General features: G+C 38.9%; 1 protein-coding gene across 1 annotated transcript in view; it reads left to right on the plus strand.

Annotated features, from left to right (window-relative positions):
* The window catches only part of FSHB (follicle stimulating hormone subunit beta), a 26,436-nt gene extending 12,423 nt beyond the window's left edge, over positions 1-14,013 (plus strand). Inside the window, exons 2-3 of the mRNA XM_024118713.1 lie at positions 12,058-12,221; positions 13,783-14,013. Of these exons, the coding sequence (XP_023974481.1) occupies positions 12,058-12,221; positions 13,783-14,013 (395 nt within the window). The remainder of the gene's footprint in view (positions 1-12,057; positions 12,222-13,782) is intronic.
* The last annotated feature ends 13,515 nt before the right edge of the window (positions 14,014-27,528 follow it).

Below are 27,528 nucleotides of genomic sequence, written 5' to 3' on the forward strand. Positions count from 1 at the left end.
GGACGCGCAGGCTCAGCGGCCATGGCTCACGGGCCCAGCCGCTCCGCGGCATGTGGGATCCTCCCAGACCGGGGCGCGAACCCGGTTCCCCTGCATCGGCAGGCGGACGCGCAACCACTGCGCCACCAGGGAAGCCCGATGCTGAGTCTTAAAAGGGAAAGGAATGCCATGATTGATTAGCCGTATCAGCCAGTGGGCCCTGGCAGAGGGAGAAGGATCTACCTAGCATTTACTAACGGGTTCCTGGGCATCGGTTCCATATAATCTCTGCGTGTAGCTAATATAGCCCAATATTACTATCACCCAGTCTTTCCATAGTAAAGAAACATGGAGTAACTTGAATCCTGAAGGTAGGAAAAGTTTTGATTAGCTCCTCCAGTCTCCTACTAACTTCAAGTCAGAGCCCAGCAGAACCCTCTGACCTGGCTTCATCCATCCACTTTTCAGCTCTCTCCTCCCGAACAAAGGGAGAAATAGCTGTAGGTAGCAGGTTTTGGGTGTCTCACTTTTCTTTACCCTCAAGGCTGCATTGCAGAAATACTGATTCCAGCTCTCTGGGCAAGTTTATTTGCCCCTTTTATCCCCTAACACATTTTTGTCTACCCATTACCAAAATCATCTAAATGGTACATTTCCTAAGACTGGAGTGTGTCTCTCAACACGGCCCCCACCACAACACACTGTGCCCAGGACAGAACTAAGGTCAAAGCAGGTGCTTAGTGTGGCTTGAATGAAAAAGAGGGGAAGCAGGCAACTACCTTATGATTTTGAAGCTTAAGGGGCATTTTGTCAAGACACAAAGGAAAGCACAATGATTCTGGGATATTCCGTATCCACAATCAATTTCACTTGCCATGTTTACAACACCCCTCTCCCCACTTTGAATGGAATTCCATCCAGATTTCTAATAGCAAAAATCACTTTAGTATAGAGATCTCATCAGAGGTAAAAGCAAGAAAAATTAATATATGTCAAGGGGCAAAATATCGGGGAAAGTTCTACATACCACCAGTGGACAGCTCAGTTAAAGCTGAAGCTTGGTGTCAACCTGATTTTCTTTCTTTTATCAGGAAAATGCAATATTCTGGTTTAACTCCCGTAACCTAGCTTTAGGATGCTGAGCACTCCCTTATCCTCTCTGTATTCCAGCTCGCTCATCTGTTACATGCAGGGGCTGGGGGGAGAGATGGGTTTAACATTTCTTCCAGCTTTAAAGTCCATGATCCATCATCTAAATTGATGTTTTAAGTATTGAATCTGCAAAATGAAATTATTTTGATTAATATTTAATAGAGAACGTGTTCTGTGATAAAGGACCTGCTTGGATTTTAAACATTTGGAGGAAGCATTTGGCTATTTTAGAGCATGTACTTTAATCAGCCTATCTACCTACACTTTTGGAAAACACTTTATAATTGGAGAAGTGGGGAGACTGGATTTAATCACAATCCCAATTGCCACTCAATGTATTCTTTGCCAGTGCAGAGTGACTTTTTACAACTTTACTGTCTCCTCATTCCAAATGCAGTTTCAAAACCAGCAAAGGCAGAGCTGCCACTGCAGTTGGAGATATTCTTTATCAAATGATACAAACTTAAATGTCCCTTCCTGGTTCTTCATTTGCTCGTGTCATTATCTCTACTTTCTGCCTCTGTCTCCTTCAACTGCTTGTAATCAAACCAGCCTGCACGACTGCCTCATTCTCTATCCAAATATTTCTCCACGTAAGATCCTTTCCTAAGAATTCAGGAGTCATGACCTCTCCCTATGGTAACAGGCTGCTTCTCTAAATGAAATAAAACTGGGATCCTACAGCTTTCTCTCTAGAAGGACAAGCCAACCTTATTACACTTTCTTTGCCCTATAGCAGTTTCTTCTGCCTGAGACAACTGTTCCCCCAACTCTTGGCAAAGCTAAATGACTCTTATCTCTACATTTCAACCCACATGTTACTATCTTCATGAGGGATCCCCACCCTTCCAACAACTGCCGTTCTCCCATTATCTCCTTATATGCTTCCAAAATAACTTTAGTAATTACTTCATGCTTGAAATGACTTTTTCAGTCTCTATAACCTGCCCTAGACTATAACGGCATGAGGTCAGGGACGGTGTTTATCTTATTCATCAGCTCATCACTATCCTGAGAATACAGAACTATGCCAGGAATGTTCTAGAATGAATGGAAGGCAGAAAGGAGAGAAAGAGAGTGAAAGAGATAGGGAATGAGTGGGCCTGGCTCTGTCTTAGAGTGTTACCTTCCCCTTGAGTTCTCTGTCTTTTATCACTGCCACTGCCACCACCATGATGCTTCTAGCAACAGAAGGCAGGATGGTATTGTGTGGAAAGACCTAGGTTTAAATTCAAGTTCTGCTATTTACTAACTCTAGGATTTGAGCAAGTTACCTAGCCTGGCTAAACATGATTCTTTGTCTAGAATATTCTTTGCAGGGTTACTGTGAGGACAAAATGAGATCATGTCTAAAAAAGTACATGATGGTTGCTCAATAAATATTATTTTCTATCTCTGCTCTCCCCCAGCCCCCACCCCAAGTGTGCTACTGTTCCTTTAACATTTTGGCTCAAGTGTGGACAAAAACATCCTCTCTTGGTTCTCCTTAGCACATCTGAGACAGACTGGCACTTTACTAATTGCTAAGGGAAAAACAAAAGATAATTAAATACAGAGCAGTGACAGTATAAAGCAGCCTGGCTTCCCTAGAACAGGGTTTAGTTTCCATCATAGTTACTTATTTTTCAGACTTAAAGGCCCTATTATATTCCGAATGGGGTCCTAAAGAGAAAGAGAATTCTACAGAGCAAACTCTTTTATTCATTCATCTCTTCATTCATTCAGTAAAAATTGGTTGTGCCCTAGTTAGCATGGAATTGGTGCAAACCACCTGGCCTCTGGGCCATACAGCATTGTAGATAGATGGCAAAACCTTAGCTCAGAGAGAGAAAAAGAACAGCAGAAACTAATAGCAATACAAGGAAATGAGGGTAAAATTGTGGTCCTCAAGCTAGGAAGGTAGAGTTGCCAGGTTTTAAGGGGGAAAAAAAATCAGGATACCTGGTTAAATTTTGAAAAATAGCCCTGTCATATTCTTGCAGTTTTTTGAACAAAAAAGCTCAAATCAGGATGCTCAGGATGTCTTAACAAAGTCAATATATGATGCAAGTCAAAAAATAGACAGGTCTTGTCAATACAGGATGCCTGGCAAACTTGCCCCAAGGGGAAGGGCCCATAATTAAAGGCCAAGGTCTACCCATTAACATGACATTTGAGAGGAGCTTGGATGAAGGGAGCAGCCTTCAATCACTGGCAGACGTGCTGCATGCAGAGGGACTAGGGACAGAGCGTGTGGAGGACTGGAGGGGCTTGAGCAGAGTGAGGAAGGGTGGTACTAGGTCCCAGACTTGGACCTTTGGCAGGGCCAAAACAGAACATCAGCAGGAAGGGAAAGAAGGAGAAACCTGCAGGACCAAGAAGGAGCTCAGGGAACAGCTCAGTTACCCCCTGAAAAGGGGTGGTACTCAAAGTATTTAGCAGCTGGGAAGCAGGCACCAGAGCAATCAGAAAGGGTGCATCCTGGATCCCCTCTGCCATGCCAGGCATTAACTCTTCAGTTGTTGGACCATGAGGAGGTCCAGGAGGTCCTGAAGAGGGTCTAAGATGGCCAGGGTGCCGGTGGGAGGGGAGCGGTTATTCAGGGGGCTAAGAGCAGAACTATTTACTCCTGGGGGAAAAAAGCATTTCAGTATTTTAACAGCTAGCATAGCTGTTTCACTGTGTCCCACAGAATGGCAGACCTGCCCCAATCAGTTCTCAGAAGGGGCAACGTACCCACGAGGCTAAGGAATAGGCCCTGGCACTTACTCTGAGCCCTGATGGTTGTAGCCTGGTCCTTCTGACTATTAAACATCTGTAGAGGATGGTTGAGTTGACTTTGTGACAGGCATTTGGTATTTTTTGGAGCTAGGGGAGAGGGTGGGATAGAGACCAGACCAAGCACACATTATATCTGTATCACCTATCTCACATCGATCTCTCCATTTGGTGAGGATGAAAGCAACGTCTCCTGGACTAGAAGCTCCAGGAGGAAAGAGACTAAGATAAGTAAACACTACGGTAATATCAGGTAAATTGGGGTAGTAACATCAGTGTGGAAGAGTTTAAGCAATTTGAAGGTCATTTGTTTACTCATCATGCATTCATTTTTAGCACCTACCATGTGACACTGTGCTTTACCCTAGGATAATAATAATTAAAAGTATTTTTAAGGTATTTTATTTAAATATTAAAATACTAATATACTAAAATACTAATACTAAAATACAAAAAAAGTATTTTATTTTTTAAAAATGCAGTTGATGTAAAACAGACATACTGATTTTTGAATCCCACTCAAAATATTGATTATATATATATATATATATATACCCATACATACATATATGCTAAAAAATAAACTCTGTTAAAAAAATGAACAAACTTTATTTTACAAGATTCCAAAGTAAGCCATACTCATCTTCCTTGGGAAGCACTTTGTATTGCCTTGCTTGGCAACAAAAAGAGGAGCCAGTGAAGTTATAACAAGCATCATCTTTCCTACAGACAGGAAAACAGACAAAATTAATTCCCTTTTGGTCCTGTGATTCTTGCAATGTTTACTCTGACTTACTCTCTGTGATAAGAATGAGAACTCCATGGCACAGAATTCAAATGCATGAAGGCTTGCTATGTGTTTTCTTTCTACTTTGTTCACCATGCTCTACATCTGTAAACATGTACAATTTCCTGGGCATGGGGGTGTTCCCTGGGAGTTTGGCGACCAACACAAGCCACGACATACGTCTTCACCTCAAGTGAGAGATAAAACATGTATGGGCAAAAATTTTGACAGCCAAATAAATTAGCTTGAAAGAACTTATTTGCTGAGTAGGTATTAAGATTTTTATTCATGGTCTATACATTTAGATATATGCTTTTCTTGGACAGTAATGATGTCTATTTCTTTAACAGATTGTGTAGTAAAGGGAAACCACATAACTTATTCAAATGAAGATAATCTGTAGAGTGAAAGGGGAGCTATTAATAATTATGCCAGGACAACAACAACAAAAGCAGGTGCTAACTTGCATTTATTGAATGCTTCCATTGTACACGTCTATGCTCTGCACTTGAAATACATGTATCCATTTAATATGCAAAAACTCTCCGTGAAGGATATTATTAGACCCACTTCACAGATGAGCTGGCTGAGATTTAGACAGCTAAGACTGCTGTTGAGTGGCAGAATCAGGACTTGAACCCAGGTCCATATGACTCTAGAAAACCTCACCTTAAAGAAAAAAGAAAAAAAAAAACAAACAAAAAAACACCTTCTAGCAAAGGAGAAAAACTCATAAACAAACAGTAACAGTGCAGGATGATAAGAGCTCTGATAGAGGAAAATGCAAGGTACATAGGAACAAGAAGGTGAGCCCCTGGTCCAGACTGGGGATCTTAAGAACAGCTCCTCCACACATCCCAAAGGTGGCATTTGAGCTGGGCCTTGATCCCAAATGATTCTCAAATCATTCCAAAATAACTAAGTCAACAACTACATACACTGACTAATTTCCTTAAATATACCAGAGGCAAAAAGCATTTAAGAAACGATTACACCATCGGAGAATTTCAACAAATTGCCAACAAGACCGGGTAATAGGAAAAACGTAAATCTCGGTGAACAACTCAAAAGTGTAATGGGGCGCCCAGTAAACATCCCAATTATGTATTATCATACATCCTGTCATGGTGATCGATGCTACAGAATATAATTTCACTGAAATACTATCTGCCTTGTCAATAAGACAAGTTGTAGCTGCCATCTGATGGCTGTGTACTGCCCCAATCCTAAAGGAAAAGGAGTGGATGCTAATTCCTAGGAACGGTAAGAATGGCATAAGGCACTGAGAAATAAATAGTAAATGAAGGGCTCACCTTAAAGGGCTGCTCTTGGGTTCAGACTGTTTTCCCAGTCACCAGCAGCAGACAGCCTTAAAAATAGAGTAAGTGGTAGAAGGGGTTGGTTGCTGTCAATAACTCCCAGGTACGGGGATGGCAGGACAGAGAAGAATGAGCACCAGCCTAGGTCTCCACGACTGCACTTCTCATCCCAGCTCTCTGACTGCATCGCAGTGTGATCTTGGGCAAGTTCCCTAACCTCTCTGGATGTGTTCCACCTCTATAAAAAAGAATTCAGTACCAGGAATTCATCATCTGACATCCTTTCCATCTCTAAACCATGAGTAACTCACCAGGCCAAATTCAGGGTTAGTATTAGAAGAGCCATTCACCTAAGAAAGAAACTAGAAAACCTTTGGTTCTGTGCCTAAAGATGGTCCGCTGAGAAGTATCGTACTCTTTGGAAGACTGTGTTTAATGACAAAGGATTAGCTTTCCACGTTTTTCCTCACAAGACTTACCAAGGCAAAATGACATCTTTTCTGATTTTTGACCTGGTTTCACATCCTTTCCAATATTAAATGAAATTATGTGGCTAACATGCTCACCACAAGATCTGGCACTTATTAAATGGCTCCTTATAAATAGTACTTCTTCTGCTTTCCCTAAAGGTTTTGGGTGTTTAATAGTCAATCGCCTTGCTGCATTTGTGTTTTCTAAGTAGAGATTTTCTTTTTTTTTTTTAATGTGATAAAGTTTTTCTGTTTTTTGTTGTTTTTGTTTGTTTGTTTGGCTGTGCTGGGTCTTAGTTGTGGCACACGGGATCTTTAGTTGTGGCATGCAGGCTCTTAGTTGCAGCATGCGGGATCTAGTTCCCTGACCAGGGATCGAACCCGGGTCCCCTGCATTGGGAGCCTGGAGTCTCAACCACTGTACCACCAGGGAAGCCCCTAAGTAGAGATTTTCTAATCCCTGGTTGATACATGGAAACTGTTCCTCATCAGACATCTCCACCCGGCTAGAGACCAACTGTGTTGCTGACCCTCAGAGGCTTGCCAACATCGTCTCCTATAAGACTCAAATAAATAGCACTCTATATGCATTCCTGAGTCCCCAGAATTTTGAGAAATAGAACGAGGAGTATATCAGAAGGAATCCCACATGTCCCCCTTATTACTGAAAGAGGCTAAATTGAAACACAGCATGGTGTGAAAAACAACACTGGCCTACTAACTCCTCTCCAAAATTAGGTGGACACCCACTGAGGCAGAGGTTGGGCTCCCCCTAGAGAGGAGGAAGAGCAGTGGAGGAATGTTCTCTGTGGGAAAGTCCATGTCTACGGAAGGAAGGGCAGAGCCAGGTCAAGCAGACCCAGCATTTCCTCCCAAGTTTACAATCAGGAAAAACCCTCCATCATCCCAAGGGTGGAGCAGTAAAGATTTCCAGAGAGGCTAGGACAGCTCTTAAGGAAAATCCCTCCATATGAAAACTGGGAATGGGGAAAAGGCATTCTCATTCATGAAAGACTGTCCATCCAGAACATCATGGAAGAAATAAATGAAGAAACAAACTAAAAACCAGTCTCAGTCACACTACGCCCTAACCTGACCACACAGAAGCAGTCAAGATGATCAGATCTCCATTTCAAAATCTCAAAATTTCTAAATGTGTGCCCTTCACTTCTAAAGAGAAAGGGAGGCTCAGGTCCTGACCATTTTGAGGAGCAAGGCTGGGGTTAATTTGCTGTGGCTAGCAAAATGGAGGGCGTTGTATTAAGGGAAACGATGTCCTCTGGGATGATCACTCGGCTGAAAAATTACTTGACCAAACACAAGCAGGGTGGCAGCCCCACTGCCCAGAAGGGGGCCAGCTGCTAATTACAATGCCTCTCTGGAGAAGTGCTTCCAAAAGTATTTCCGAGTTGTTAGTTGATTAGGTTTCAGTTAAATCGATAAAGCCTTTAGAGTTAACTATCTAGAAGATATTGCTCCACAATTATAATGCACAGAAAAGTGTTTATTATCAGCTTTCTCTTGCTTTGGCTTAATTATTTAAGCACTTGAGATTCAGTGGCTGTCTTCCTGCCGCCCCAGAAACAATCTGAGAGGGAAACTGGCAAACATTTCAAAGAAATCAGATTTCTAATGGACAAATGAATCAAATGAAAAATGGGCTTTTTCTCAATTATATTCAGGAGGAGCACAATTATTCAATAAATCAATGTGCATTTAGCTTAGGACAGTAAAAGCCACAATGTACTGAGTACTTACCATGTGCTAGGTTTGAGCTAAGTGCTTTGCCAACACTATCTTATTTAATCTTTATAATTTCCCTGAAAGATAAGTAGTATTATGCCCATTTTCAGATGTGAAAACATGTCAAGTCAGTAAGAGAAAGAGACAGGATTCAAATTCAGATCTGTTGGTGTTATGGGTTGAATTGTGTCCCCCCCCCAAAACTCACATATTGAAGTTCTAACCCCTGTACCTCAGAATGTGACCTTATTTGGTAACAGGGTCATTGGAGATATAACTAGTGAAGATGAGGCCATACTGGAGTAGGGCGGGTCCCTAATCCCATATGTCTGGTGTCCTTATAAAAAGGGGAGATTTGGACACAGATGCACACAGAAAGAATGATATGTGAAGATGAAGGCAGAGATCAGGGTGATACTCTACAAACCAAGGAACTCCAAAGATTGCCAGCAAATCACCAGAAGCTAGGGGAGAAATATGGGACAGTATCTTGCTCACAGCCCTTGGAAAGAACCAAATCTGCTGATTTTGGACTTCTAGCCTCCAGAACTAAGAGACAATAAATTTCTGTTAAGTCTCCTGGTTTGTGGTACTTTGTTATGGCAGCTCTAGCAAACTAATATAGTTGGGTCCCCAAAATCTGTGCCTTTCTGCTGGGTCATGCTAGAGGTCTAAGTGGGCAGAGTTTCTTGCTGTTCTTGAATCAACTCATCTGGTTAGACATGCTGGACCAAGCTTTACTGCAGTTTGGAATGAGATTGTAGAGGTAATCTCTGACAACATGTCTAGTGTGGCTTCTTTCCTGCCTTCCCCTGGCTTGACTATGTCTCCACCTGTCTTAGTGTTTCTGAGAAATCAATATTGCCTCACTCTTTGAGTTAGCAGACCATGTGTTATTCACTCATTCACTAAAAGAATACTGAGCTCCTTCTTTGTTCCCACCAGTCTCTCATGGAGTTCACAGTCTAGCAGAGGAGCATGATGTCAAGAAAATTATCACACTGAAAATTATGACAGCTATACAAAAAATGCTTGTCTTAGAGACCCCTACCAAAATTGAGACTGATCTCTTCTGTTCCAAGCTTTACTTTGATTCTTTTTAAAAATAATAAGATAGATACATCAGAACACCAAAAAACAGAGGCCAAAGAAAACTTAATTGTTTTATTTATTCTGTATTCAAGGCAATGATAAGCAATATTTAGCAAGTATCTGCAAACTTTCTCAAATTTAATAAAAACTATAAACCTGTATATCCAAGAAGCTCACTGAAACCCAAGTAGGAAAAACCCAAAGAAAATCACACCAAGGCACATCATAAATAAGCATAAATTCAGCAAGGCAGGCTGAAAATTTATGATAAAGATAAAAATCTTTAAAGCAGTCAAAGGGAAACAAGACATTACATAGAGAGGATAAATATATAAGACTGCAGAATCCTTATCAGAAACAATGCATATAAAGAATATGAAGTGCTGAAACAAAACTACCAACAGACTTCCTAACCTAGAATTCTATAACTAGAAAAAATTCTTTCAAAACGTAAGTTGAATTAGCACATTTTTAGTAAATTTAAGATTGACAGAATGTATTGCCAGATAATGTGCATGACAAAGAATTTTAAAGGATATTCATTAAGCAGAAGAAAAATAATATGTGTTGAAAAGGTAATATATGAGTAAATATAAAAGACTTTTCTAATTTTTTAAGTGTTTAAAAAATATAATTGACTATTTAGAACAAAGATAACAACAATGTATTGAGGGTAGAATAATGTTGAAGTAAAATAAATAACAATTGCACAAAGGATGAGGGTGGAGGAAAATGAAATGTTACAAGATACGTACTTTAATTATGTGTGAAGTGGAATATTATTGAGATAAAGTATGTATTTTAAACTTGAGAACAAACAAACAAATAAATAAAGCAAGCTGATAAGCCAATTGTGGAAATAAAACAAATACTAAAAAATAACTAATTCAAAAGAAGACAGGAAAAACGGAAAAACAAAGAATAAATGAGACAAATAACAATATGATGACCATAAAACCACGATTATCAAAAGTATATTAAACATAATGATTTTGAGCACTCCAATTAAAAGGCAAAGATTATCAGACCAGATTTTTTTAAAGGCAAGACTCAACTATATGCTGCCCATATGAAATGCACTTTAAATACAAAGACACAGGATGGAGAAAGATATATTTGAAAACACTAATCATACAGTTAGAGTGACTATACTAATACCAGATGAAACAGAGCTCAGAAGAAGGAATATTACCATGCCTAAAGAGGAACATTTCATAAAATAAAATGGTCAATTCAGCAAGAATATGAAAAAATCCAAAATGTACATGCACCTAATAACAGAGCTTTGAAGTGCACAAAGCAAAAACTTATAGCCTTGTAAGCCTTAAGGAAGAAATGGATAAAATTATGGTTGGAAATTTCAACTTTCTTCTCTCAGTAATCAATAGAACAAGCAGACAGAAAATGAGAATGTATATAGAAGAGTCAAACAACACTATCAGGTTAAATTCATCAATACCCTTAGAACATTTCACCCCAAAAGAGCAGAATGCACATTCTTTACAAATGCACACAAATGTTCAACAAAACAATCCATAGGCTGGGATATAACATATATCTCAAAAGGTTTAAAATGATAGAAATTACATAAAGTGTATTTCCTAAGCACAATGGAATTAAATAATCAATAACCAAAAAATCATGAAAATCCCTCCAAATATGGAAATTAAACAACATGCTTCCAAATGACCCATGGGTCACAGAAGAAAGCAAGAGAGAAATTAGAAAATATATTTAACTGAATAATGACAACTCAACATGAATTAAGATTTGGGGACGAATCTAAAGCAACACTTACAGGGAAATTTGTAGCTTTAAATGGTTTTTTTTTTTTTTGGCTGTGCTATGCAGCATGAGAGATCTTAGTTCAATAACCAGAGATCAAACATGTGCCCCCTGCATTGGGAGCACGGAGTCTTAATGACTGGACCACCAGGGAAGTCCCTTAAATGCTTATATTAAGGTACTCCTCTGTGACTTTTTAAAAATTGAAGTATAGTTGCTGTACAATATTATATAAGTTTCAGGTGTACAATATAGTGATTCACAAGTTTTAAAGGTTATACTCCACTTATAAAATATTGGCCATATTCCCTGTGTTGTACAATATGTCCTTGTAGGTTATTTTATACCTAATAGTTTGTACCTCTTATTCCCCTACCCCTGTATTGCCCCTCCCCTCTTCCCTCTCCCCACTGGTAACCACTAATTTGTTCTCTATATCTGTGAGTCTGTTTCTTTTTTTATTATATTCACTAGTTTGCTGTATTTTTTAGATCCCACAAATAAGTGATGTCAGATGGTATTTGTCTTTCTCTGTCTGATTTATTTCACTTAGGATAATGCCCTCCAAGTCCATCCATATTACTGCAAATGGCAAAATTTCGTTCTTTTTGTGGCTGAGTAGTATTCCGTTGTGTGTGTGTGTGTGTATGCCACATCTTTATCCATTCGTCTGTTGTTGGACACTTAGGTTGCTTCCATATCTTGGCAACTGTAAATTGCCAACATAGGGGTGCATGTATCTTTTGAATTAGTGTTTTTGTTTTTTTCAGATATATACCCTGTGACATTTTAATCCTTAAAAAATTATATGAGGATTTCTGACCTGTACTGTGTTTCTCTTTTGTCAAAGAGTGCTTGCTGAAGCTGAATGTGATGGTGGAGTTTGGGGAGCAGGTTTACTTCGGTTCAGTTTGACTGGGTCAAAGTCCATGACAGTTAAAATACTTTGGGTGTCTAATTGTTTGCTTCCCAGCCCAGGATGAAGTCAGTAGTTTTTGTTTCCTTTTCTGTTGTTGGAGAGCAATCTGCTGCAGTAGCTGTGAGCTAACCAACATCATCATCACAGTGGAGAAAGAGGAATGTGGTCTCTGCAAAAGCATCAACACCACGTGGTGTGCGGGCTACTGCTACACCCAGGTAGGTACTTTGCTTTGAAGGAAGTGAGAGTGCTGAGGGTCTGGATGAGGCAGGCTTCATTTATTCCCACTTTGTCAATATTTTGTCTCTTCTGAATAACAGCCACGAGCCCTTTAGTCAACACTCTCTGTGTTGTGATTGAGGTAAATTACCATGATACCATTTAGATGTTTGGGTTTGGATTTAATTTGGGTAAAACAAATTCGGGACAGCTCAGATTGATGTAAATGAATGCTTCAGTAATGTGCCAACTCTGAATTTTAACGGAGCATTTTTCTGCTAGCTTTACCTATTGAGGGATAAACATGGGCATGAGTACATATCTATATTTAATCATGGAATATTGCCAATAGTCTTAAAAAGCCAATTGCAATAATAAAAGGCATACCTCTGCAACAGGGATAGTAATAACATTCATTTTAAAGCCAAATAAAAAATGCAAGCAGCCGATTATAAAATTCATTTTATTGGCCCATCTTTAATACAATACCAACGAGCAGCCTGAGAGAAATCAATCCCTGTAGACTAGAACCAAAATGAATCATCAAACCCACACCCTTCTTTATGCTGTTAAGAAAATCAAGGAATAGAGGTATTAAACCATTTGTCTACAGTTTCACAGTTTCTTCAAAATAAACCAGTTAAAGGGGAAAGTGTTTCTTTGCCATTTTTCTGTTGTACCTGGCTGTGCAGAAGTTTGATAAACTGAAATTGAAATTGGCTGCTTTTTAATGAAAATACCTTGTTTGATGTTAAATGAATTGATCAATAAAACTCAACTTGCACTTTGGGCGAGATAGAGACCCAGTGGTCAGCTAGGGAAATGAATTAACCCCCAGTCCCCTTTCTCCCTCAAAGCCAGTTATTTTCTCATTGGGCAAGTAGAAGAGTGAAATATATTTGGCCTGATTTAGATGTTCTGATAGTGAAACTGTATCATATACTTTTGGATTAAGAACCCCACAAAGGTACAGAATTTAAGGCAGTGGCAAGGAAGAACCTAAAAGGCAATAGAATATCCAGAATCCAATATGAGATTTCCCAAATACTTTAGGCAAAATATCAATAATTTATCTTACGGCTCTTATTCCTCTCTTAAATATACACAGAAAAGAGTACTTGGAAATATTTTTCTTTCCAAGTGCTATGTTTTTACCTGTCATTAATATAGCTTAAGATTAAGAGGTACCAAAAAAAAAAAAACCCATCCTTAAATTGCAACGGTCATATCTTCTAAAGATACCCTTTATCTTTACATGTTTTTATGCCATACAAATTCAAAGGTTTTATAGAGTTTTAGAAATATTAAATATGTGGGTACTCTCATGGTAGAGAGAAAAGAGACAGTTATATTTTCTATAACACTTCCAGGACAGTTCAGAAACGTGGTATAAACGTTCCTTTATGAGGTAAAGTTTCCTGTGCTTAAGTATCCTAGAAGCTGATCTTCTGAGAGCAAATATTAGAGCAAGCAGTATTAAATCCCTGTCTCATATTGACTAAGCCAAACAGAAACTTGCAGAATATTGTAACCTAACTCTCTCTCTCCTAAACCACTCAGGATCCAGTGTACAAGGATCCAGCCAAGTCCAACATCCAGAAAACATGTACCTTCAAGGAGCCGACGTATGAGACGGTCAAAGTGCCTGGCTGTGCTCACCATGCAGACTCCCTGTATATGTACCCAGTAGCCTCTGAATGTCACTGTGGCAAGTGTGACAGCGACAGCACTGACTGCACCGTGCAAGGCCTGGGGCCCAGCCACTGCTCCTTCAGTGAAATCAAAGAATAAAGAGCATGCCCACCCTCGTCCTGAAAGACTAAGACATCCAAGAAGTCTGTGTGTACATGTGCCCAGGCTGCAAACCACTGTGGGAGACCCCACTGATCCCTGCTCTCCTGCAGAAGGGAGCTCCAGGAATGGAGAGTGCTGGGGCCTGGGGCCTGTCACCACTCAACCCTATATTCCTAGTTCTGGGCTCTGTCGGTTTCATTCAACTTGAATGCAGGGGCTGTAAGCTGTTTCCCATTTTTAATAGACTTAGAGGTCCCCTAGAGCAACCCTGTCATTTTACAGATGAGAAAACCTAGACTTAGGAGAAGGAAGTCTCAAGATGATGGAGTAGGAGAACTAAATGGAACACAATCTCCTGTAAGATATATGGCCTGCAAGAGCAGAGCTGGTATCGCTTTAGTGTCATGGAGCAGGTACCTAACTCTATGTCTAATTGTTTCATTATTAAGAGGAGAGCCAGGAAGGTAGGGATACTAAATCAAGACTATCCACTTTATTGCCAGCCTATGCAGGTGCTACAACAGTTCCACCTCGCCTGTGTTTTCTGGAAGAGAAGTTGTTGACTTGAGAAGGTGGGAGCAGGTGTGGGAGGGTGGTAAGCTGGGAAACAGTGCAACCATTCACAATTTGCAGCCTTAAAAACCCCATCTTAATTTTTATTTCAAATTTGAATTAAGGGCCAAGACGAGAACTATGAATTTGGGTCTGTGGAAATTCAATTGTAAGATCAACAAATATCCTTTTCTAACTTGCTAGCCCCTATGTACTTTGCCACTTAAATAAATTTGATCAAGAACTTCCAGCCTTCTCAAAGCTCCCCCTCAGGCAATAAGGCATATCACCTGTCACTCATTGCTGTGCCACCTGTACCAGAAATCGCCTCCATTTCTGGGATGGGAACCTTGAAGTCCACGTGACAGCACTTTAGGCAACTTAATAGGCTACATTTAACTTACTTGCCAATTAACTTTTCAGAGAAATAGTTCTCTTAAAAAGAGTTGTCAGTCTAGAGAGAATAGCTGTATTTTCTGGGCTCTCTCTATATTTGCTTTATCACTTAACTACATGTTCTTCCAAATCTATGATTTCTTTTTTCAAAAGGGTGCACTCTGAAAATGCTTCATGACTTAAATTACTTTTAAAGATAATAACTGTTTTTTTTACCTGAATGTTGAAACATACTTAAAAATCAAAAATGTTGTCTAACAAAGGCACAACTTTGGATTTTTCCATGCTCTTGAACTACTTGCTCATGACACATACATGTGTATTTTCATAATATAAGTGGTAACATTACTAGAAGTCTATTTTTAAATGCTTCTATAAATATCACCTGTGCTTACTGTTCACTTGGGAATATCAGTAAGAATTTTGCTGGATTTTAGTGTTCTTTTTTCCCTAAAATAGACCTTCTGTCATTTCTTGTATCATCTCTTGCTTAATTTATTCCTACTCTTAACCCCCAGTCTACACTAAAATTGATTTATTCCCAGAAAGCTCTTAGCATGTCTTACCTGTAACTCAGACTCAATGGGAAGTTTTCCTCATAACCTTTGGAATCTAGTTAAGTACTAGAGCTGATATACTTTCCAGCACATGGATATCAAGGATTATTCTTCTCAGGAGATGCAGAAAAATAATTTGACAAAATTCAACATCCTTCATGATAAAAACTCTCAACAAATTGGATATAGAAGGAATGTACCTCAACATAATAAAGGCCATATATGACAAGCCCACAGCTAACTTCATATGCAATGGTGAAAGATTGAAAGCTTTTCCTCTAAGATCAGGAATAAGAGAAGGATGTCTACTCTCACCAGAGAATATTCCAACATTACCAGAAGTCCTAGACATAGCAATCAGGCAAGAAAAAGAAATAAAAGCCTTCCAAATCAGAAAGGAAGAAGTAAAACTGTCTGTGATTGCAGATGACATAATCTCATACGTAGAAACCACTAGAGACTCCACTCAAAAACTGTTAGAACTAATAAATGAATTCAGCAAAGTTTCAGGATACCAAATCAACGTACAAAAATCAGTTGCATTTCCATATACTAACAACAAAACTATCTGAAAAAGAATTAAAGAAAATAATCTCATTCACAATAGCATCAAAAACAATATAATAGCTATGAATTAAGTTAACCAAGGAAATGAAAAATCTGTACAATAAAAAATATGACAATGATGAAAGAAATTGAAGAAGACACAAATAAATGGAATAATATCTCATGCTCATGGGTCAGAAGAATTAATATTGTTAAAATATCCATACTACTCAAAGCCATCTATAGATTCAATGTCAAAATTCATCTTTTATAGAAATAGGAAAAACAATCCTAAAATTTGTATGGAACCACAAAAAGACCCTGAATAGCCAACTTGAGGAAGAAGAACATAGCTAGAGGCATCACAGTTCCTGGTTTCAAACTATACTACAAAGCTACAGTAATTACAACAGTATGATACTGGCATTAAAAAGACACACTGACCAATGGAACAGAATCAAGAGCCCAGGAATAAACCTATGCATATATGGTCAACTAGTATTTGACAAGGCAGCCAAGAATACACAGTGGGGTAAAGATAGTCTCTTTATTAAATGACACTGGGAAAACTGGATATCCACATGTAAAATAATGAAACTGGACCACTACTTTACACCACTCACAAACTAACACAAAGTGAATTAAAAACTTGAATGTAAAACCTGCAACCATAAAACTCCTAGAAGAAAATATAGGGGTAAGCCGTTTGACATTGGTCTTGGCAGTGATTTTTTGGATATGATACCTATAGCACAAGCAACAAAAGCAAAAATAAATGGGACTACATTTAACTAAAAATCTTCTGCACAGAAAAAGAATTGATCACCAGCTGAAGAGGCAACCTAGGGAATGGGAAAAAATATTTGCAAACCACATATCTGATAAGGGGTTAATATCCAAAATATAACTTAATAGCAAAAAAAAAAAAAAATCTTATTTAAAAAATGGGCAAATGACCTAAACAGACATTTTTCCAAGCAAGACACATAAATGGCCAACAGGTACATGAAAAGGTAAAACAGCATTGATCACCAGAGAAATGCAAATCAAAACCATGATGAGATATCCTTTCACACCTGTTAGAAGGGCTATTATCAAAAAGATAAGAGATAACAAGTGTTGGCCAGTATGTGGAGAAAGGGAACCCATGCACTGTTGGTGGAAATGTAAATTGGTGCAGCCACTATGATAAACAGTAGAGAGGTTCCTCAAAAAAAATTAAAACTGAACTTACCATATGATCCAGCAATTCCAATTCTGGGTATATATGAGCAGGAAATAAAGTCACTATCTCAAAGAGATACCTGCACCCCCATGTTCACTGTAACATTATTTAAAATAGCCAGGACTTTGAAACAACTTAAGTGTCTGTCAGTGGATAAACAGATAAAGATGATGTGGTATGTACACACAATTGAATATTATTCAGCCATAAAGAAAGAAGGAAATCCCTCCATTTGTAACAACATAGATGAAACTTGAGGGCATTATGCTAACTGAAATAAGTCAGAGGAAGGCAAATACTGTATGATCTCACTTACATGTGGAATCTAAAATAAACCACAGAGAACAGACTGGTGGTTGCCAGGGGCAGGTGGTCAAGGAGGGAGAAATGGGTAAAGGTGGTCAAAGGATACAAAGTTCCAGTTATAAGATGATAAGTTCTGGGGATCTAATGTACATCATGGTGACTATTATTAACAATACTGTATTATATACTTGAAAGTTGCTAAAAGAGATCTTAAAAGTTCTCACCACAAAAAGTAAATAAATAAATAAAAATAGAAATAAATTAAAAGGTAACTACATGAGGTGACAGATGTGCTGACTAACCTTACTGTGGTAATCATTTCACAATGTATACATATATCAAATCATCATATTTCACACCTTAAACTTAATGGTGTATGTCAATTATATCTTGATAAGCCTGGAAAAAAATTTAAATTTCTAAAGAAAAATAATTATTCTTTCCAAATGACTTTTTTTTCCATTCAATTTGAAATTCTTGAATTGAGAATGAGTACATGTTAAAACAGTGGGCCTCTCATAATAATCATCTGCTCTGTTCTTCATGAACAGATGTGATTATATTTTTTGACTGTACAAAGATATAAGAACAAACAAAATGAAAGCTGAATAGAATCACAGAATGGAGAGAGGACTGAAGACCATCTAGTTCTGTGTTGCCATTTACTGTGTGCTAACACTGAGGCCTGAGATCACATAGGATCAGAATTAGAATGCTGTACCCCTTATTTTTAGTCTCTCTTCAAAATATCTCCCATTATGCCTGTGCAAAAGCTTTTAAGTTTCATTAGGTCCCATTTGTTTATTTTTTTTAGTCTCTCTTCAAAATATCTCCCATTATGCCATCAAAACACTTTGCCAACTATGAGATCACATAGGATCAGAATTAGAATGCTGTACCCCTTATTTTTAGTCTCTCTTCAAAATATCTCCCATTATGCCATCAAAACACTTTGCCAACCAAACTAGATCATTCAAACAAGGCTATCTGCAAAGTGTAGACTATCACATACATCTATATTCTCTACATTTTTATGTCAAGACTAGACTGAAGTTCTGGTGATCAAAAAAAAAAAAGTTAGTAACTCTGTGGATGTAGGGATTCTGTCTGCCTCTGTCTGCCTTTGGGTAAACCCTTGGCACTTAGTAGGTACCATTAGTGGTATAAATGGATTGATTCAAACTGAACCGAGAATCTGTTTGCCTGCAATTTCCATCCAGTTTTCTCCTTTGGAACCATCCAAAACAAAATTAATCTCTTTTCTGTTTGAACACCATTCAAAGTAAGGAGAGCAGCTTTGTTCTTGTTTCCAGCCTGAAGATTAGCAGCTCATTCAACTGTTCTTTGAATAATCCAGGGTTCAGACAGACCCTTCCACAATCCTGATCAATATTCTTTTGTGTGCTAAGGGCCTATATAAAGTATGGGGATTCATAAAGGGCAGAATGGACCCAGACTGAAGACGTTAAATAACTGCAGACAACAGATTCAAATGGAAGGTCTTTGAAGACAACAAATGTATTATCATTATGTCCTGAGCACCTGGCCCATACTAGGCTCCAGCGACTATGTCTAAATGACCTGATCAGAGCATCATCTTGCTGCTCTCCATCTGAAACCATTAAGACAAAGCCTTTTGCCCATTTCAATGGTAAGCATTCTTTTTGGCACTCAGTGTTACTCCCTACCAATGTACTTCAGTTAGCCTACTGAGTTTGAAATTTATATCATTACTTCTATTTCTCTTCACATAGAAAAATAGGAAAAAATATTCAAGACAAGAACTTAAAAGGAGGAGGTGAAAGATCTAAGACCTATCAAGATTATCAATATTTTACCAATATAAACACAGAAACTTTGTTTACATACCATGGGCTGCCCAGACAGGTAGCCAAGGAATACTGGTCTGAGCAAACCTGAGTTGCTAATAGGTAGGTAATATAATAGATGATTGATAGCAGAGATGTGAGTTCAAACCCCAGCTTGGCTCCTTCCTGTGTGCTGTTGGTCAAACTATGTAACCTCTCCGAGCTTGGGTCCTCATTTTCAAAATAGCAATAATATTTATAGCTAACATTTATATGGAAGCTACTATAAGCCAGGTACTATTTTATAACTAACTCATTTAATCCTTGTATAGTCCTCTGAAGTAGGTTTATTACTATCTTGATTTCACAGAAGAAGAAATAAGTTTAGAAAGATTAAATAATTTGCACAAGTCACACAGCCAATAAGTGGTGAAGCTGGGATTTAAACCCAGGCAATCAGCTCCAGAGTTTCTGTTTCCAGCCATTACACCATACTCCCTATACTCTCAGAAGCATGAATTCCAAAATCTTCTCTCCTATTGCCATCACTCCCCTCAGCAGCAGGAAAGAAAAGAGAGAACTGGGCTAGAACTAAGTCAGGAGGCCTGGATTCCACTCACAGCTCCTCCCTGACTACCTCTGTGACTCTGAGCAAGTTACTTTCTCTCTGTGGGCCTCAGAATCCTCACGTGTAAAATGAAAACGTTCAGGGGTCATGAATTCATGCTTAGAGATGTCCAAAGAATGAATGAGACAGACTAAAGTGTATTCTTTCCACAGAGAAACACTTTGCTTGCATATATAATACATAAATTACGTGAGGACATAAGAAGCACTCAATACAATTGCATCTGTCATTATCATTTACTTTTCCCTTTCCCTTTCTGCCCGCATACCTCGAGTGTTTCAACCTTAGGAAAAGTTAGAAAAGCTACGTCTCTCAATTACGCTCACCATTTCAGATCCCAGAGAAAGTTATTAGCATGGAAATAGCCTTGCAGAGCTAAGGCCAGAGGAAGGCCAGGAACCAGCCCATTTCTGAGCCTGTTTAGTCTTCTAACAGCTGACCTCGACTTTCTGGCCAGCTCTGAGCCTGCCACACTAACAGCTCTTCAGACCCAAGGCTGTGAATGCACAGTGTTCTACAAGCAGTCATAACCTCCCAAATCCACTTAATCCCTTAATCCTCACCTCCCAGCATGGCAGCAGCTCGCACTGAACACCTGCCTCTCAGCCTTTACCCAACAGCTTCCACAAAGACCCGAGCCCAGCCCCAGCTACTCTTGCTCCAACCTTCTCAAACGCTGAGGTTCCTGCTTTTAGAGGAAATGTTCTAGCGCATAGCTGAAGTTTGCTAATATGTAAGAGAGAAAATCCAAAGTACATTTGGTATTTGGACAAATGTCAAATGTTTTCCCTATGCACCAGACTTAAAATATAAATGGGGGAAGTTAAAAAAAATAAAAAACAGCAAATGGCAAGCAAGCAGGCTGCTCTGATTCTGCTTCTTCTCCTCCAGTAGAGGCTTCTAGAAGGGTAAGTGAGATTCCCACTGTATTCTAGAATGTTGACCTTATTATGCCCTCCCTATTGCCATTACTCCCCACAATAGCAGGAAAGCAGAGAACACTGTGCTGGAAGTCAGTCTGGAGGCCTGGAGCGCACTCACAGCGACTCCCAGACTAGCTCTGTGACCATGGGCAAGTCACTTTCTCTCTCCCAGCCTCAGAATCCTCATCTGTAAAATGCAGACGTCTGCAGGTCACAAATGCACGCTCAGGGAGGCCTAGAGAGAACTGCAATGAGTGAAATAGACTAAGACTCATTCAACAGAGAAACACTTTGCTTGCATGTTAAATACATAATAAGATTCTCCGTTTTCATAAAGAAATATGCCAATTTCATTTAGTAAACTTTTAATTTTAGAGTAGTTTAAGATTTACAGAGAAGATGCAAAAATAGTAGAGCTCCAATATACCCCACACCCAGTTTCCCCTTTCGTTAACATCTTACATGAGCATCATACATTTATCACGACTATTTTTTCTCAGCCTATCTACAAATATGAATACAGAGAAATATATCTCTACTTAGGAAGAACAAAGACAATTTTGTGTTGATAATTCGGCTTAAATTAGAGATACGGTAGGGAGTAGAGGAAATGATAGGTAACAGACACAAATCCCAGCAATGGGAGGAGCTGCAGCCTAGATTCAGGGGATGAATGCCACACAGAGACGCAGATCCTGTATTGCTAGATCTCTGGGGGTTTATCTTTGTTTTTTGTTTTAAAAACAAACCAAAAATCTCGATTTTTATGTCAAACACATCAATTTTTAAAATTGTAAAGGTTGGCTTATTTCTGTTCCTTTCTCAAAATACTACGCTGGCCGAATAAAACAGATATACTAACTGGATTTGGCCTATGACTTTCAGTTTGGGATCTCTAGTTATATTAGTTTCTCTTGGCCAAAGTCAAGTGTTAGCAGGACTGGTGCCTTCTGGAGGCTCTGAGAAGGAGGTCTCTTTCCTTTCCCCTTTCAGCTTCCAGTGATGACCTGTTTCCTTTGACTTGTGGAGTAGTGCTCCATCTCCAAAGCACGTGACTCCAATTCTGCCTCTGTCATCACATGGCCCTCTCTGCTGACTGTTCCTGCATCCCTCTTATAAGAAGTGTTATGATTACTTCAGGCCCACACACATAATCCAGGGTAATCTCCCCACCTCAAGATACTTAATTTAAGCACATCTGAAAATTCCCTTTTGCCATATAAGGTAACATTCACGGCTTCCAAAAAATTAAGGCATGGACATATGCGGGGGGTGAATATCCAGTCTAGCACATTAGTTTAGAGGCTTAGTTCCTTTCCAGCTTTTGTATTTAAGGATTCTCTCTCATATCACTTTCTTAGGATGCCATCTTTCTTATGATTCCATTTTCTTGGCCTCCTATCAGAGAAGCCACTTTAGCAAATATTTGGGGGACAGCTGTCGTAAGCCCAGCAGTGTGCCAGGGACAAAGGGAAGAAGTAAATACACAAGGACAAATATTCTCTATTTCAAAGATTTCTGATATACTTGGGAAAGCACAAGAATTTACAGAAGGTGCAATATTCTGAAAACTCACTTTATTAGAGAGATTTTCATTAGATCTAGGGGAAAACATTGGAGATACACACATTTTTTGCAGAAGAATTTTACAAAACTATGTATTATTATCATCAATTTACTGACACTTGACAGAACACCTATTAGTCACCATGTCCACGTATGAACTTAATAATCTGTACTAGAGAGGACACAGGCTGTGAAAACACAGGCCCAGGATGAAGGGCCTGAGAAAGGTCAATATCTCTGAGATTAAACTCTTAGATGGGACATGGCCAGAACCACCTTATTCCCCTAAACCAAAATTTATGCCCAACACTACAGCCATAAACTATTAAGCCAGAAGGGCATCTTTTCACTGGAACCCTAAAGTGGACATCTTTTGGAGTATCTGCCCCATATTCCTACATCCTTTCTCTGGGAAATACATCTCTCCCTGTAACTCACTAAAACGCCTTCTTGGCATATCTTCGCAATCACTGACTCCAGTCGACTGAGCCAGTAGGCACTTGCTGCATACACTTCCATCCCTAGACATTTGGAATTAAAACCAAGAGTTGAGTTGGTTGAGGCCTCTAACATAGAAATCTGGAAGATGAAGAATTATAATTTTTCTCAATCATAGACTGGAGTAGAGAGAACCACTCCACACAAAGAGAGAGCAAGCAAGGCAAGAAACAATCACACACAGAGAAACTAAACTGATATCCAGAGAAGCCTCACAGCTTTTACGTTTTGCTTCTAGTCACTTCTTTGATTTGGCTGCATTATTGCCTTGAGTTCCAAAAGACAACTCAGTTTCTTTAAATAAATTTTCTGTCTTTCCTTAGGTGAGACCAAGTTGACTTCTGTCATTTGAAACTAAAAAAGCATTACAGTCCCCTGCGAGCTCTCAAAGAGCTTTCCCTGAAGGCTCCCACTCACTGCCGTCTCCGCTGAAAATGTTTCCTACTATTATTGCATTTGGATCCCTGTCCTTCAGGAACTACTTCAGAAGAATTTGGTACCTGGCATCTACAAGATTTGAGAACAGAGGACACCTTAGGCAACACAACTCACACATCACTTCTGCAGAAGTGAAATGTTTGGCCTAATTTCTCAAAATAAAGTCATTTTTATGGGTGGTGAAATTTCTCATGTCCCAGTTGCTAAACGGTTTCATGTAAACTTTGAAAATTTACAGGAATTTGATCCTCATCTCAGGCGCTGTCCAAATTTTAAGGAATGAAATGAGGTTTGATAGATACCTGTTTAGTGCTTTCACTTATTAAATAAGTATGTTTTGTCATTTATAGAATATTTTCACGCACAGTACCTCATTTGACCCTCACAACAGTCCAGTGAGAAAGATCCTGTATTCCCATTTTAGAGATTTCAGCAGTGTTGAATGATATGACCTAGTGAAATGGCACTGGATTCTGAGGCCCTTAATACTTACTTAGGGTAAGTATTAAGTCTAACTAATCCTAATATGCTAATCACTCTGCACAGTAAATCACACATAGTGTTTCAGGAGTGACAAGTCATTTCATCTTACACGGCCACTCCAATCCACTGATATTGGCTACCTGCAACACTGTGTTGAGAAGGATTCTGGGAGTGCATCTGGACTCTGAACAAGTGCTGTGATTGAACAGTGCCGCCTGCTGACATGGGAGGGAGAGGACAGTGGCAGCACAGTGCTCAGTATTTCCATCCCTACAGTAAATGCTCTATAAATGTTCGTTGAGTTAAACCAAACTGGCAGACCCAGGACCGAAAACCAAGTCACCTGATTCTGTTCGCTGGTGTTCTTTCCATTACACTAGACAGCATCTTCCCTCTCACCCCTAAATTCTAAACCAGGGGTGAGAAAACTACAGCCCAAAGATCAAATTTGCCCTGCTGCTTGTTTTTGGAAATGAAGTTTTACTGGAACACAGTCAGGCTCATTTGTTTATGTATTGCCTGCACATGCTTTCCTGCAACAATGACTGAGTTGAGTAGTCACAACAGAGACCCAGGTTGCCCACAAAGACTAAAATATTTACCATCTGTCCCTTTATAGAAAAAGTCTGGCCAATCCCACTCCTAAACCAAATCAAAGAAGTTCAAAGCAGCTCCAAATAGATCAATGTTATTCTACCTTTTTTCTCCATAGAAGAAAATTGCCACCTTTGAGCTTTGGTGACCACATAAGGTACACCTTACCATCATTAACATTCTAAGGTAAAGCAGGCAAGTGTGTACTCCTTATCTGCACATTCATGGATTGGCATTTAGAAAAGAAGTACCTGTAATATGAATTAAGGACTTTAACTATGTGTGCCTGAGGTAATTTATTCATTGAAGAGTAAAAGAAAAGTACAACATAAAATGGTAATAATCAAATTAAAACCTACTGTAAACTCCTATTCGCCGAGGATCCAATCAGCCAGAGAGTCATTACTTTTTTTTTTTTTTCCTCATGGGGAGAAATACTAAACAAGGATTGGTTAATGAAATTGATGAGAGAAACCGTTTTCAGCATGTCAACTCATAAATAAAAGTAACTAATTTTCATAATTACAATACTAAAGCCTCATGAGTTATGTAAAGAAGACTTAGTAATCTTTGTGAGACTTAGAGGACAATATTAAGCTAACCAGTGCTAATGAGCTAAGTTGCCCAAGTTCTGAACACACAGGAGAACAGTACATTGGTTTATCTTTTAACTTTTGGTTTTTATGCAGTATTGCAGGAGTTAACCCAAGGAACAGAAAGAAAGAAAAAGTATTGAGTTAGTTCTCTCCTTCTCCAACAGATTGTGTGGATCACCAAACTACACAATACAACACTCACCTTGGTGATTATTAAATACTTGTGAGCAATAAGGTAATTTATACATCGCCACCAACTGCAGTGGGAGTAATAAAACATCAAACACAAACATGCAATGTAGTATCAGATATTACGGGGAAAACATTGTGATAGAGACTCTGCTGGGTTGATTAAAAATATGGTGGCTAATAATTCCTCACATCCAAGTACATACATATCACTCCTGAGAAGAAGTGGATCTATTCTCTTCCCCCTTGAATTTGGGCAGGGCTTGTGAGTTACTCTGACCAACAGAATGCAGCAAAAGTGGCATTCTGAGATTTTCCAACCAGGTCTTGAGAGAACCGTCTCCCTCTTGGAATCTAGCTACCATGCTGTGAAGAAGCTCAGGCTAAATCCTAGAGTGAGAGAGGCCATGTGGAGGGAAGCCCTGCCAAACAAGAGGCCATCTTGGACATTCCTGCTCCTAGCGGCTCCCCACCAAATGCAGCTGCTGACATGATCAGAATTAGTAGAATCACCCAGCTGAGCCCAGTAAACCCACAATAATAAAGTGTTTTAAGACACGATATTTTGGGGTGGTTGGTTACATAGAAGTAGATCCTCAAACAGAGACAGGTTTTGTGGGGAAGATCATTTAGACTGATGGTCAGAGATGGACTTAAGAGAAGTTGTTGTGTGAGCTGAGTGAAAAGAAGGAACCAGCTGTGAGACTCTCTGGTGGTAGAGCATTTCAGGCAGAAGACATAGCAAGTACAAAGCCCTGGGGCAAGAATAAGCTTGGTGTGCTTGAGAAAAAATTAGAAGCCTGATATCACTGCAATGTAATGAGGAAAGTTGAATCCTTTCAACAAAAGAGAGAGAGGGAGGGGCTAGATCCTGGAAGGACTCCTAAGCCATAGTAAGGAGTTTAGATTTACTTTTAAGCCAGTGGAAAACCACTGGAGATTTTTAAGCAAAAAATCATACAAACTGATTTACGTTTTTAAAATATGATTCTGGTTGCTGTATATAACTATGGCTTTTTCTTTCCCAGAAATTTTATATAAATGCAATCATACAAAATACAGTCTTGTGAGTCTGGCTTCCTTCACTTATAATGTTTTTGAGATTCATGCATACTACTGTGTGTATCACTAGTTTCTTCTGCTTATGCCTAGATGGATTCCAGAATATGCATATGTCACATTTTGTTTATCCATTCACCAGCTGATGGGCATTTGGTATATTTCCCATTTGGGGCTAATACGGATAATTCTACTACAAATATCTGCATTGTGTAGACACATGTTTTCATTTCTCCTGTGTAAATATCTAGGTAAGTATATGCTTATGGAAGGGTATGTTTAACTTTTTGAGAAACTGTCAAACTGTTTTCCAAAGTGACTGTACCATTTTACATTCCTGGCATCAGTGAATAACAGATCCGGTTTCTTCACATTCTCATCAACACTTAGTGCTGTCTTTTTCATTTTGGCCATTCCAAGTAGGTGTACTGTGGTATTTCATTGTGGCTATAAACTGCATTTTCCTATTAACTAATGATGTAGATCCTATTTGCTTTAATGTGCTTATTTGGAGAAATAGCTACTTGAAACTTTTGCCTATTTTTTATTGTTAAGTTATAAGAACTCTTTATATATTCTGGATATATGCTCTTTATCAAATATATGCTTTGAAAATATTCTCTCCCAGTCTGTGGCTTGCCCTTTTTTAATTTTCTCAATGGAATCATTTGAAGAGAAAACATTTCTAACTTTGGTGAAATCCAATTTTCTAATTGTTTGTATAGCTTGCTTTTTTTTTTTTTAACATCTTTATTGGAGTATAATTGCTTTACAATGGTGTGTTAGTTTCTGCTTTACAACAAAGTGAATCAGTTATACATATACATATGTTCCCATATCTCTTCCCTCTTGCGTCTCCCTCCCTCCCACCCTCCCTATCCCACCCCTCTAGGTGGTCACAAACCAGCTAGTATAGCTTGCTTTTGGGTCCTATGTAAGAAATCTTTGCCTAACACAAAATCAAGAAAATTTTCCTCTATATTTTCTTCTAGAAATTTTATAGTTATAGCTATGACATTTGGGTCCACTATCCATTTCTTCAGCAGAATTTTATGTGCTGCCAGATCACATTTGAGGGTCATCTCTGCTTATTTAAGGAGTTTAAATTCAGTAAGTTAAAATTTATTTTATAAGTCAAACAAGTAATA

This window comes from Physeter macrocephalus, chromosome 16, assembly GCF_002837175.3.
Source record: "Physeter macrocephalus isolate SW-GA chromosome 16, ASM283717v5, whole genome shotgun sequence".
NCBI lineage: Eukaryota > Metazoa > Chordata > Mammalia > Artiodactyla > Physeteridae > Physeter > Physeter macrocephalus.